Source organism: Narcine bancroftii, chromosome 11, assembly GCF_036971445.1.
Source record: "Narcine bancroftii isolate sNarBan1 chromosome 11, sNarBan1.hap1, whole genome shotgun sequence".
In the NCBI taxonomy this organism is placed as follows: Eukaryota; Metazoa; Chordata; class Chondrichthyes; order Torpediniformes; family Narcinidae; genus Narcine; species Narcine bancroftii.
In genome coordinates, this window is record NC_091479.1 from 10,103,177 (window position 1) to 10,117,297 (window position 14,121).

Consider the following 14,121-nt stretch of genomic DNA (forward strand, 5'->3'; position numbering starts at 1 on the left):
CCAATTTTCATTCCTAAATCTTTTTTCGATTCAATTGATTCCCTTCTATCTTCAAGGTAAGCGCCCCTGCTTAAATAAAGCTCATCTTCAGAAAGCCAGAAGCAATGGTGGTTTGGTGTTTCCTAATTTTTTGATTTTATTATTGGGCGTTCAATTTACGGAACTTTACTACAATTCGATAATCAAGTTGACCGCCCCAAGTGGGTGGAAATGAAATGAAATTTTGCTCAGCTTACTTCGACGGTGGCAATTCTAGGGTCATCTTTATTCTCTTCTCTGTACGTTAACTGATAATCCGATAATTAAACACAGTTTGAGAATATGGGCACAATTTTGGTTCTTTGAATTTCAGAGTTTTTCTTTTGCCAGCCCTATTATATCCAATCACCTCTTCTCAGCCTTCTTTGCAAGACTCACCCTCTAAAATTGGCCATGTTTTTTTTTTTTTTAATTTTTTAATTTTTCACACCACAAATCACACCAGCCATGATATACACTATTTCTTTTTCACACATATACAGTGACTTTTTCTCCCCCCCCCCCTTTCCTCCCAAACCACCCCCCCACCCCCCCCTCTCATCCATTTTAGGTATACAATCTAGGTTGCATTAAGCCAGTCAGACAATGTTGTCATTCAACAAAATTACACCAGAAATTCTACTGAGTCCATTCTTTTCTTTCCTTCTCCTTCCATCAACTTAGGTAATGTTTGTCCCCGGTAGGTTTTCGCTATTGTATTTAATGTAAGGCTCCTATACTTGTTCGAATATTTCCATATTATTTCTTAACCAATATGTTATTTTTTCTAATGGAATACATTTATTCATTTAAATTTGGTAGTTTCTTCCTTTTAATTTGGTTATGTATTCCATTAATATTTAAAGACATATAGTTCAGCGTAGCCCTTTTATATTTTGTTTATCTTCTCTTTCCGTTTTTCCATCATTACCTTTCCTCCTTTTCCATTTCTGTTTTCTTATTTTCAACTCTTTATAAGACAACATTCCTACAACATCTAACATTTTCCTTATTCTCCTATTTCTATCTTATTTATCCCCAATCTCCCCTTCACCTCCTGAGTTGTCCTTTATCCCTTGTCGGACAACCACATCTCCCCTCTCCATTTGGATTTGCGAATCCACTCGCAAGCGTCAACTGATTTTGCAGTGACCGCTATTTCCCCCCACCCCGCCTCCCCCAGAAAAGATTTCACTTTTCATATGTCACAAAGGTCACTCTTTTAATTCCCTCCTTATTCTCTCTATTCCATTACCTTCCCTTATTAATTCTTGTCTATACTATCTATATTTTCCTCTAAGTACAGATACATTCATGTATGCTCATTGTCTCTATTCACTCTTATACCTCTTTACCCGCATACATATCAATCGTGATCATTTTTACTCTCATTACCCGTCTTCATCCCTCAGTCTATTTTTGTCTTTACCCACATACATATCAGTCGTGATCATTTTAACTCTCATTACCCGTCTTCCTCCCTCAGTCTATTTTTGTAATTGTTCTGCAAATTTTCGTGCTTCTTCTGGATCCGAGAATAGTCTGTTTTGTTGTCCTGGAATAAATATTTTCAATACCGCTGGATGCTTTAGTATAAATTTATACCCTTTCTTCCATAAAATCGCCTTTGCTGTATTGAACTCTTTTCTCTTCTTTAGGAGTTCAAAGCTTATATCTGGATAAATGAAGATTTTTTGCCCTTTATACTCCAGTGGTTTGTTGCCCTCTCTTACTTTTTCCATTGTCTTCTCCAGTACCTTTTCTCTTGTAGTATATCCTAGGAATTTTACTACAATAGATCTTGGTTTTTGTTGTGGTTGTGGTTTAGAGGCCAATACTCTATGTGCCCTTTCTATTTCCATTTCTTGCTGTAGTTCTGGACATCCTAGGGTCTTAGGGATCCACTCTTTTATAAACTCCCTCATATTCTTGCCTTCTTCATCTTCCTTAAGGCCCACTATCTTTATGTTATTTCTTCTGTTATGGTTTTCCATTGTATCTATTTTTTGAGCTAGTAGTTCTTGTGTCTCTTTAGTTTTTTTATTAGATTTCTCCAATTTCTTTTTTAAGTCTTCTACCTCCATTTCTGCTGCTACTGCCCACTCTTCCATCTTGTCCATTTTCTTTCCCATTTCTGTTAAGGTCATCTCCATTTTATTTATTTTCTCTTCTGTGTTGTTTATTCTTTTTCTTAAATCCTTAAATTCCTGTGTTTGCCATTCTTTAAATGACTCCATGTATCCTTTAATAAGAGCAAGTATATCCTTTACCTTGCCTTTCTTTTCTTCTTCTATTTCACCGTACTCTTCCTCTTCTTCTTCCTCTGGGTTGGCCATCTGTTGTTTCTTTGCTGCCCTTTCCTCCTCTTCTTTCTTGTTTCCATTGTCTTCTGTGGTCTCTTCTTGCTGCAGGTGTTCTGCAGCTGTCGTTGCCGGCTGTGGAGCTCGACTCCCCAGCTGGTCCCCCCTCCCGTCGGTGTGTTTTTTTTCATGCGCGGTTGCGCACTTTTACTCGGCTCTGCGAGCCATTTTTGTAGTCCATTATTTACCGACCTGAGGGAGCGGGTTTCTCTCTCCGCAGCGGGCCTCTTCGGACAGGTAAGGCCTTCACCTTTTTCCTCCTTTGTCTTCTCTTCCTCTCTTCTTACCGTTGCTTTCGATTTTTCTTTTTTTGTCGCCATCTTCTTTCCACCTTTATACTCACTTTTCTGTAACTTTTATTTCTGTGCCTTTGTGTTTTCTCTTGTTTTTCCCGACTTTTCTGGAGAGGGCTGGAGTTCACCGTCCGGCCACTACTCCATCACGTGACTCCTCCTAAAATTGGCCATGTTGATGATATTTTCATTCCTGGCGAACACTCACGGTTCTGAACACTTTTCCCTTGACCTTCTCCCCCTGTGCTGTCCCCACCATGCCAGATAGGAGTCAGGAGGAGGTTGTGACTTCAAGATGCACTCCTGAGGTGTGCGCAACAAGGCCAGATTGGCGCGTTGTGGGAGAGCTGCACACACACACAGCAGTCCTTGCCTTTCAGATGAAATGTCCACGCAAAGCCCCCATCTGTTGTCTTAAGTGGGCGTTGATGGATGCCAGGGCACTACAGTAGAAGTCCAAAAATCCACATTGCTCAGGGATTGGGTCAGTTTGGATTTTCAGACGATCTGGATTCTCGGGCAGTACTTTTAAAATTCAAATTTAAGGAGAAAGACAGGTAAATTTAGAAGTTTATTCATGACCAAATTCAGCATGCTTCATTTATCAAAACGAGCCGTTTTAAAGAAAAATAAAGTCACTAACGCGTGGTGGCTTGTTGGCTGCTGTGGTACTTACACATGGACGCACAAAAAAGCCTGAAAGTTTTTGAAAAGTCCGGATTTTTGGACTTCAACTGTATTTCAAGGAAGGGTGTTCAGGCATCCAGGTATCTCGAGACCAGTATCTGCCTCTCACAAACATCACTGCTGGTTTATCTATTCGTGATCTTGTTTTCATTTGAAGGACGTTGCTGTCCATTGATTTCCTGCATTGTAACAATGGGCGGCCAATGAGAGGTGTGTTAGCACTACCCTGCCCCGGACTACTCACCGCCTGTTCCTGACAGATCTGTGTCAGGCGCTCCAACTGCTCTTCGCGAACCTGCTTGGCCTTCTCGTACTGTTGGACCACCATTTCCATCTCCACTTTCACCGGCACCACGTAAGCTGAAAGAGTCGAGAGGAGAGAGTTTGGGGCTGGTCAGAGCTGGGCGGGGGGTGGGATGTGGTGAACCAGGCAAGTCTTCATGAAGAACCGGCTTCTCTCCCCTTGCATTCGGCGCACACCAGACTGGATCAGAGGATTGTTACGGCAGACCATCCATGTAGCCATTTTGTAACAGCTATCTGGTCAGTCTTGTTCCCTGTTTCCCTGCCAATACTTCCCAAATCCCTGCTCGATGACCACAGACGAGATTCCTCCCTCACTCATGTAGACAGAGTCTTCTAGATGGAGTGAAATGAAATGGAAGTCTGCAGACCCTGTGATTGTAGTGAAAACACAGAAATGGTGGAGGAACTCAGCAGATCTTGCAGCGTCCATGGGAGGTAAAGATATATAAAAGATATATATATTTGTCACGGGTCGCTTAACGTCCATGATCTGTGAAAGAGGACGTTATGTGATATGGACGTTATGCGAACAAGCTACCATTAGCAAAGCTACGTGGGATACTGTAGTGTACCTGTATTGACTAAATAGCCAAGATACTGTACATATACAGAAAAGTAATTCAGCTAATGTACCTGGCAAGGTACAAGGTTCTCCAATCACGGATTTCTGAACTCTATTACAACCTTATGGGACCACGGACGTATACTGTAAGGTAAAACATCATGAGATGGGAATGTGTAAGGAGTTACCCTGTACAGGGCTGTAACAAGAAGGGGAGGTGTCCTTGTACTCCTGTTAGGTAAAACATCATGAGATGGGAATGTGCAGGGCTGTAACAAGATGTGAATGCATCCTTGTACTTACAAGATAAGAGAGACATTGATGGATTGAGAGGCAGGAAGCTAGCAGGGAAAGGATAGCAACAGTTTTAGTCATTGGACAAGTAATGATATGATGATGTTCTAAGCACATATCCAAGGGTATAAAAAATCACCATTTTGCTGATAACGGCAGAATGCATTCTCCGACTAACATGATTAGTCGCAAGTGTTACAATCCGGTAATAAAGAACAAAGAACCCTGATTTCGACTCAGCCTGGTGTTTGTCTCACTCATTCATGAACAAAGCAGACCTAACAATACGCGGCCAGTCGCCGCCCAAATGGACATTATGCGGTGCATAACTTTACTTCAGTGGTTCTCAACCTTTTTCTTTCCCCTCACACACCACTTTAAGTCATCCCTATGCCATCGGTGCTCTGTGATTAGTAAGGGATTGTTTAAGGTGGGATGTGAGGGGAAACAAGAAGTTTGAAAACCACTGTTTTAATTGTACCTCATTGACTCGTTATGTGCACGGTTTCATAACTCCAATGGAAATGGGCTAATGGCAATTTTTCTCGAGTAAAATATTTCAGTAACAATTGGGTCTGGAGCAGTGGTTCTCAACCTTCCCTTCCCACTCACCTGAAGCAATCCCTTACTAATCACAGAGCACCGATGGCATAGGGATTACTTAAAGAGCTATGTGAGTGGAAAGAAAAGGGTCGAGAACCACTGCTTTACCTCCTATTGATGCTGCGAGACCTGCTGAGTTCCTCCAGTGTTTCGTAGTCTTCTAGGTTACAGCTTCCCACACTGTGAGAACTTTCTCTAACATTTCCAGCAGTGGGGACGGATTCTTTATTTACTACAACTGGGTGCAATGATTTTGCATGATTCCATCTTATAAAATCACAAGAAAACAGGACAAGGAGTTTTACAGCTCCTCAAGACGGTACCACGTTCATCTTCCTCAGACTTCCTCTCCTAGTTCCCTGCAACTCCTAATTCCCCAATCCTCCAGACATTTTTCTCTCTCCACTTTAAATGTTTAGCCAGGGATAAAAAGTAGCCACCCTTTACTGTGAGCAAGAACAACCCCACCTTCTCCACGTGACCCTGTGAGGGAGGTCCATCATCATCCCTGCCTTCTCCAGGAATTGCAACCTGCTTCCCAAATTAGGAGATTTGGGATTAGATGCAAGACTTCAGGTCTGGCCCAACCAACATACTTAGAGCAGAGCATGGAATGGGGAGACCTGATGGTGTTTACAACAATTGGGTGGAACGGGGTTAGGGCAAAGCCCTTACAGCGCCAGCGTTCGAATCTCACACTGTCTGTAAGGAGCTTGTACATTCTCCCATGTCTGCGAGGGGTTTCTCTGGGGGGAGCCTCGCTTTCCTCCCACCATTTGAAATGCACCAGGGGGTGCAGGTTATTTGGGTAACGCAGGCTTGTGGGCCAAAAGGGCCTGTTACCGTGCCGACTGTCTAAATTTAAATCTGGTTTAACAGTGAAGAGTTTGAAAAGGTAGGGCACAGGATCACGGTGACTCACCAAATTAGCTGAAGGGATTTGTTGGGACTTGTTGCATGAGGGATTTGAAAGGATGGTTCAGGCAGATTGAACAGAATATTTATAAGGTCATCAAACACATTTTCGATGAAAGCTTTTGCAGAGCGAGGGAGTGGAACTAATTTAAGATGATCTTATAGTCATAATAAATCAGAAAAAGTGACATTACATGAAATATCCGTTTGTCCAATGTAAGGCAACAAAGATTTGCCATCGGCAAAAATAATTACCCGGCGACCCTTACAGCCAGAGAAAGAGAAGCAAAAGGGAGACCCCCAGAGTCATCGAGGGTGCGTGGATTCGCCTCCAGCCTCTGCAGTCTCCAGTCTTAACCATCGGCAGCCCAATCTCCAGATCTGAACCTCTGACAGGGTCAGGAAGCCTCCAGCGCACTCGCGCCTCCCGGTCCGGATAACTTCAGCCAGCCTTGAGCCAGTCTCCAGCCCTCTGTTAAAGAGCTGACATGGGCATAAGGGGCTGAATGGGCTCGGTCTATGCTGTAGGATTCTGTGCTTACTTTGGAATGCAGGCGGTGCTGCCAACCCAGCCTTAGTTATCCCGAGGGGTGGGCTTGTAGTGTGTGACATGGAGGTCACACCAGGTCAGTATGGAAACGCTCTGCTGAAAGAGTTCAGTGAATCAGATTTATCGGAGACCTTTTGTTCTTATCTTGTCTGTTGAATGACTGCATTTACTGGATTCAGTTTATTGAGGTGCCTTTGTGAGATGTGGAATTCAGAAGCAGCTCAGAAATGCAACAGAATATCAGACCAGTCATTCTCAACTGGTTTTCTTTGAGCTGTGTCTGCTCAAATTTTAAACGTTTAGACATACAGCTCAGCAGGTGGAATTTGCTGCCACAGGCGGATGTGGAGGCCGGGACATTGGGAACATACAAGGCAGACAATTATAGGTTCTTGATTAGCCAGGATTGGATGGTGAGGCAGACTCGATGGGCTGAATGGCCTATTTCTGCTCCTACGGATCTCATTGCCCTTGTGAGTGATGGAAACAGTCAGGGCATTCAAAAGGAGAGATTAACATAACATAACAATTACAGCACGGAAACAGGCCATTAGGCCCTTCTAGTCCGCACCGAACCAAACACCCCTCTCTAGTCCCACCTCCCTGCACAATGCGCATAACCCTCCATCTTCTTCTCATCCATAGACCTGTCCAACCTTTTCTTAAATAATACAATTGACTCCGCCGCCACTATTTCTCCCGGAAGATCATTCCACACCGCTACCACTCTCTGAGTAAAGAAGTTCCCCCTCATGTTACCTCTAAACCTCTGCCCCTTAATTCTTAACTCATGTCCTCTTGTTTCAATCTCTCCTACTCTTAACGGAAATAGTCTATCCACATCCACTCTGTCTATCCCTTTCATAATCTTAAATACTTCTATCAAATCCCCTCTCAACCTTCTACGCTCCAAAGAATAAAGACCTAATCTGTCCAATCTCTCCCTATACTCTAGATGCTTAAACCCAGGTAACATTCTGGTAAACCTTCTCTGCACTCTCTCCACTCTGTTTATATCCTTCCTATAATTAGGCGACCAGAACTGCACACAGAACTCCAAATTAGGCCGCACCAACGCCTTATACAATCTCAACATCACCTCCCAACTCCTATATTCCATGCAATGATTGATAAAGGCCAGCATACTAAAAGCCTTCTTCACCACCCTATTCACGTGAGTTTCTACCTTCAGGGAACGATGTACCGTCACTCCTAAATCTTTCTGCTCTTCTGTATTCCTCAATGCTCTCCCATTTACCACGTATGTCCTGTTCTGATTCTTCTTACCAAAATGAAGCACCTCACACTTATCAGCATTAAATTCCATCTGCCATTTTTCAGCCCACTTTTCTAAGCAGCCCAAATCCCTCTGCAATCCTTGAAAACCTTCTTCATTATCCACTATTCCGCCTATCTTAGTATCGTCTGCATATTTACTAATCCAATTTACCACCCCATCACCTAGATCATTAATGTATATAACGAACAACAATGGGCCCAAGACAGAATAGTGGGGGGAGGGGGGATCCACTGCTGGGGATGCAGTGAAAGTGTGCGACAGAATGGATGGCTTGACAAGGTGCTGCCATGGAGTCAATGGGCTGAACGTGCTCCTTCTAACCCACCGGAATGACATAATTCGAAATCACCAATGCCTATATTTGTATATATTTGCATAAAGCAACAGTGATTGGCAAAGAGCCGTAGCCACACCTACTGGCGGGTCATAAAGGGATGCTCCTAACCAGACCCAGGTCAGTCTGGACTGGTCGACGTCGATGTATTAAGCTCCAGTCCTTTGCTCATAAAAGCCAACAGGTCATTCGACGCGCTACAAGGGGGAACTCAGACACTACACTGGCACAGGTAGCGGCGGCTTTCAAAATTTAGCAATCTTTCCCTGATCCAATTCCCAGCTCCAAATGAGCAGTGAAGGAAGATAAATCAAAGGGAATAATTTGATGCAAAAGATAAGATTACAGCGCAAGCGGCCAGGGATCAAAACCGGTGCTGTCCGTGCCTGCATGGATTTTCTCAGGGTGGTCTGGTTTCCTCCCACCCTCCAAAACATATGGCGTTGTAGATAATTCAGTGTAATTGGGAAGCATGGGTTAAATGGGCAGAAGGGCCTTCTATCATATTGTATCATTTAAAATAACAGCATGCTTTGGTCCCAGATATAAAGAGTAGTTGTCATTGAAAGGTTCCGCCACCAGAGGGAGACTCAATACCAGATGTCTCAAAGTCACGCTCCAGGGAATAAAGTCCTAGGCTGTTTAACCTTTTCCTGTAACTCAGTTTCTAAAGTCCAGGCAACATCCTAGTAAATCTCTGCACTCTTTCAGTCCTATTGAGATTTAAGGGATTGACTTGTTGCATAAGTCCCTACCCCTGTAGTTCGGTGACCAAAATTGCACACAACACTCCAAATGGGGCCTCACCAATGTCTTATACAACTTTACCGTAACATCCCAACTCCTGGACTCAAAACTATTTATTATCCCTTCCTTTGATAAAGAAAGCGGTTGATTTTAGAACATCCTGGGACTGGACATTGTACTATGGAAATGCCTCCCAATGTTCGCACAATCCCTCCAGACCACATACTCAGGCAGCGCAGGTTCTTTAAATCACAGGAAACTACCGGTCACCGCACAATCCAAATGTGAGCCACGGAGGATCAAATATTTTGTTTGTTGCCACGTGATAATAAGAATCAGAATTTATCTTCAGGAACATGTCACGAAATTCGTTGTTTTGCGACTCTTCACAGACCAAACATTGACATAAACCACCAAACAGTGCACGAAAAGTCAAAGTGAGGCAATGTCTGGGGTACACTGATTATTCAGGAATCTGATGGCGGAGGGGAAGAAGCCGTCCTTGTGCTGCTGAACACTCGGCTGTAAGGCAGACAGATTCGCCACCGGCAGAAATTGTGTAATAGTCAACCCCTTAAATTTTACCCTGAAAATTGGTCCCCAAAACTTGACTGTTACAGGCATCAAGTTAGGAAGGGGAAGTACAACGGGATCTCGGTGTCCTTGTTCATCAGACACTGACAGTAAGCATCAGGTACAACGGGCAGGGAAGAAAGCTGATGGCACGTTGGCTCTCATAACAAGGAGAGTTGAGTACAGGAGCAGAGAGGACCTTCTGCAGTTGTACAGGGCCATGGTGAGACCACCCCTGGAGTATTGTGTGCAGTTCTGGTCTCCACGTTTGAGGAAGGTCATTCTTGCTATTGAGGAAATGAAGCGCAGATTCACGAGGTTAATTCCCGGGATGGTGGGACTGTCATATGTTGAAAAATTGGAGCGACTGGGCTTGTATACGCTGAAATTTAGAAGGATGAGTGGGGATCTGATTGAAACATATAAGATTATTAAGGGATTGGACAGGCTAGAGGCAGGAAACCTGTTCCCAATGCTGGGGGGAGTCCAGAACCGGAGGCCACAGTTTAAGAATAAGGGGTAAGCCATTTCAAACGGAGTTGAGGAATTCTTTTTCACCCAGAGAGTTGTGGATCTGTGGAACGCTCTGCCTCAGAAGGGAGTGGAGGCCAATTCTCTGGATGCTTTCAAGAAAGAGTTAGATAGACCTCTTAGTGGAGTCAAGAGATGCAGGGAGAAGGCAGGAGCGGGGAACTGAATGTAGGTGATCAGCCATGATCACAATGAACGGCGGTGTTGGTTCAAAGGGCCGAATGGCCTACTCCTGCATCTGTTGTCTATTGAGTATATACAGTAACTGAGAATTTCAGAAGTGAGTCTGATAGAGTTTTATTAGGAATGCAGAGGTGCAGATCAGCGCTGTTAAACAGTGGAACAGCAGAGGCTGAATCTTATCCTTGGACTCTTATCTTTGATATTAGCAATCCCCGGAAAGCGAGTGCTGGCTGTCTTTGAAATGTTCACGACACAGAGATTCTCCGAAAAGGCCTGATGGCTCATTAAAAACAGGAATTTAAATTTGTTGTCCAAATTGGTTGACTCTTCAACTAGACGCAGACGGCCAAGTAAAAACGTTAATGATATTCCACTTGTTCCTGATGAACCAGTCCAACGCTGATTAGCAAACGAGAGCTCACAAATACAATTTGGACTGATGAACTGGATGGGAATTCAGAATAATCTGCATTAATGCAGTCACGAAGATTAAAATGGGGTTATTTCTGGTCCAAGCCGCAGGAAGATAACGTGCTGTTTCTTGCCCGTCAGTCTGACAAGATCAGAGAAGCTTAACAACAAACAAAAATGAGGCAGCGCTGCATTTCTATAGCGCCCATGTGACCTCTAGGTGTCCTAGAGGCTGTGGAGGCCTGCCAACTGCGCAGCACAAATCCACATGGAGAGAGAAAGGAAGTCTGGACCTCCCAGCCAGGACAAGAATAAACAGGGTTGTTAACTCGGCCCGCGACATCATGGGCACCAGACGACACTCCATCGAGGACATCTACTCGAGGCGGTGTCTTAAAAAAGCAGCCTCCGTCCTCAAAGCCCCCCCCCCACCACCGCCACCCTGGCCAGGCCCTCTTCACTCTGCTACCATCGGGAACAAAGTACAGGAGCCTGAAGACGAGCGCCCAACGGCACAAGGACGGCTTCTTCCCCTCTGCCATCAGATCCCTGAATGAACCGAAGACGCTGCCTTACTTTTCGTGCACTAGTATTTTAATTTTTTTATAGGAAGGTCGCAATATGAACGTTGGCACAAAATTTCATGACTTGTTCGTGACAAAAAATCCTGATTCCGATTTGCCTCCAATGTGACCTATCGAGTTCCTCCAGTGTTTGTGTGTTTTTACATCACTTGCCAACACCCAATTCCATCTGAACTCCAGCCAGTCCTGCACCTCCTCACCTCAGGACCACCTCACCTCAGTGGATTAAAGACCCACCTCGAATAACTTCCTGAGCAACGCCCACAGTGGGCTGGTGCTCAGCGTGGGCTCATTCCACAACCTAAAACTATGGACTGAACATGCTCTTATCCAGCCCAGAAACACAAGACGTACGTGATTTATTCTCCCTGTGGTAAATCTGTCACTTGACCCAGAATCAGAATTTATCGTCATGGACATGTCACGAAATCCGCTGCTTTGCAGCAACGTTTGCAGTGCAAACATTTACAAAAACCACATTACAAAATAGTGCAAGAAATTGGAACTGGCTTCCTGCCATTTCAACCTGTACATCTTGCCGCCGTCAACTTTCTATATTTGACTAATTGTGGGGCTAGTTCTGTGTGAACCGACTGCAACAGCCACGGGCTATTTTTTGCACTGGCACTAATTTTCCTGTGGATTAGGATTTCAACAAGGACGGATGCATTAACCAACTACAGCGAGGGTCTGTGCTTGCATCTTGGAACCAAACCAGGATAATGGTGACTTGCCAGTGACAGCCGAGAAACTGCCGAGAAGATCACTGGGGCCCGCCTTTCCTCCACTGACGACAATCACCGGGATCGTGGCTTAAATAGGGCTCAAAGAATTATAGAGGACCCTCTCCATCCAGTGTTCAGTATCTCTGACCATCAGGAAGGAGGGGCAAGGAGGTTCAAAATCAGGTCTGCCGGACTGGGGAACAGCTTGTTCTCTCGGATTGTGAAACTGATGAACAATATCGGAATAAATCACCTGAAATACTTATATTTATTTGAAATTATGGCTTTATGTTTATCTGTGATGGTTATGTGCAGTGTACTGTGTGTGTCCAGAGAAAGGCTGTTTCGTCAGGTTGTATCTGTACTGTCAACTGAAGAACTTAAGACCTAAGAGCAGGTGTCGGCCATTTGGCCCGTCGAGCCTGGTCCTCCATTCAATGTGATCTGGTAATAGGCTCTTCTCCACTGACCTGCCTTTTCCCCATAACCCTTAATTCCCTTTCTATGTAGAAATTTATCCAACCTTGTTCACTGAGGTCACCTCCACTGCTTCAATGGGCAGCAAATTCCACAGATTCACCACCCTCTGGGAAAAGCCGTTCCTCCTCATCTCTGTCCTAAATCTTCCCCTGAATCTTGCAGCCATGTCCCCTAGTTCTGGACACCCCCACCAATGCAAACAACTTATGTAATAAACTTGAGGAGCATTGAGTCACAGATACAGCCCAGGCCCATGACGACAATCAAGTTCTTAACTCTACTGATCCCATTGATGAGGTCCGTGCACTGGATAAAGATACGTACCCAAAGTTTCAGGCCCTGAGCCCCCTCATCAAATTTAAATTTTACATTTAGACATACAGCATGGTAACAGGCCATTTCATTCCTTAAGTGTGAGCCGCCCAATTTGCCTACAACCCCCGGTATGTTTTCAAATGATGGGAGCCCCGGGGAAAGCCCACGTAGACATGGGGAGTACGTACAAACTCCTTACAGACAGCACGGGATTCGAACCCCAGTCCCCATCGCTGGCCCTGTAAAGGTGTTACATTAACCACTACACTTACTTTGTCCCAAGGTATGAGAACAATGTAGACGGGGAAGGGGACGGTCCCACAGGCAGGAGGTAATAGGTGGATAAGGGAGGGAGGGTGTGGCAGCAAACAGGGGAGGGGAGATGGCTCTGCGAATGGAGGGGGAAGGGGGTGTAGAGGAGAAAAGATAACAAAGGGATGGGGAAGAGAGGGAGAAAGGGAAGTAGGCTGGAAAATATTAATGTCATCTGGTTGGAGAGGGTCCAGTCGGAAAATTAGGTGTTGCACCTCCAACTTATTGTTGTACTGTCAAATCAAGCCCACACTGAATGGGGCTTGTAAACTGGATCGAACCGTGCATTGGATATGGTCTGTGGATGTGATGTCATTTTCGTACTCTGGCAATAAATCTGAAACTAGGAATAGGGAAACAGGTGGGGAATGGAGAAGATCGGATCAGCTGTGATACAGGAACAGGTTTGAGAGATCAACTTGTCTATGTTTTTATATTCAGATAAAATGCCCCCATAGAGTCTCGAGTCAGACAGTAAATATTATTCGGAACGGTGTGCACTAATCACTCGAGATGTGGAAATTTAGGTTGAAGAAAGGGCAGCAAGGTTAGCATAGCGGCTAGCACAATGTTTTAACAGCACCAGTGATCTGGGTTCGCATCCTGCGTTCTACATTCTCCCTGTGTCTGCTTGGGGGTTCTGGTTTCCTCACACATATGGGGTTGTAGGTAAATTGGGGTATTTGGGCAGCGCGGGCTCATGGGCCGGAAGGGGCTGTACATCAAAATTTAAAATTAAAAGGCACTCTTAACATCTGGGACATGTCTCTTTCCTCAGAGGGAGATTTTCTTTGCCATAGTTCTGGGTCTGACCTGAGTTAACTCAGTCATTCTCAACAGGGCCCCTTCAATCCCCTTGGGGACCACAGGACATTAAAAAAAAAGTTTATGTCGTCAGTAGGAGAGAAGTATGGAAGAAACCAAAACTTGACTGCTTCACAAAGAAGTGGGCCCATAAACTTTGAGCGGAGTCCTAGGAGAGAACTGAAGAAAAGGTTGAGAATGGCTGGGCTAACTGATGGTGATCACACAGCGCAT

At 44.6% G+C, this 14,121-nt stretch overlaps 1 protein-coding gene and 1 long non-coding RNA gene across 4 annotated transcripts in view; one reads left to right on the forward strand and one right to left on the reverse strand.

Annotated features, from left to right (window-relative positions):
* tmem266 (transmembrane protein 266) overlaps positions 1-14,121 on the reverse strand; it is a 117,525-nt gene that overhangs the window by 15,701 nt on the left and 87,703 nt on the right. For all 3 annotated transcript variants that reach the window (XM_069902550.1, XM_069902549.1, XM_069902548.1), the window contains one exon: positions 3,603-3,718. In XM_069902550.1, the coding sequence (XP_069758651.1) occupies positions 3,603-3,718 (116 nt within the window). The remainder of the gene's footprint in view (positions 1-3,602; positions 3,719-14,121) is intronic.
* Positions 8,360-12,241, forward strand: LOC138746319 (uncharacterized). Its single transcript, XR_011346865.1, has 2 exons — positions 8,360-8,454; positions 11,899-12,241. It is a non-coding gene; the product is annotated as an uncharacterized lncRNA (long non-coding RNA).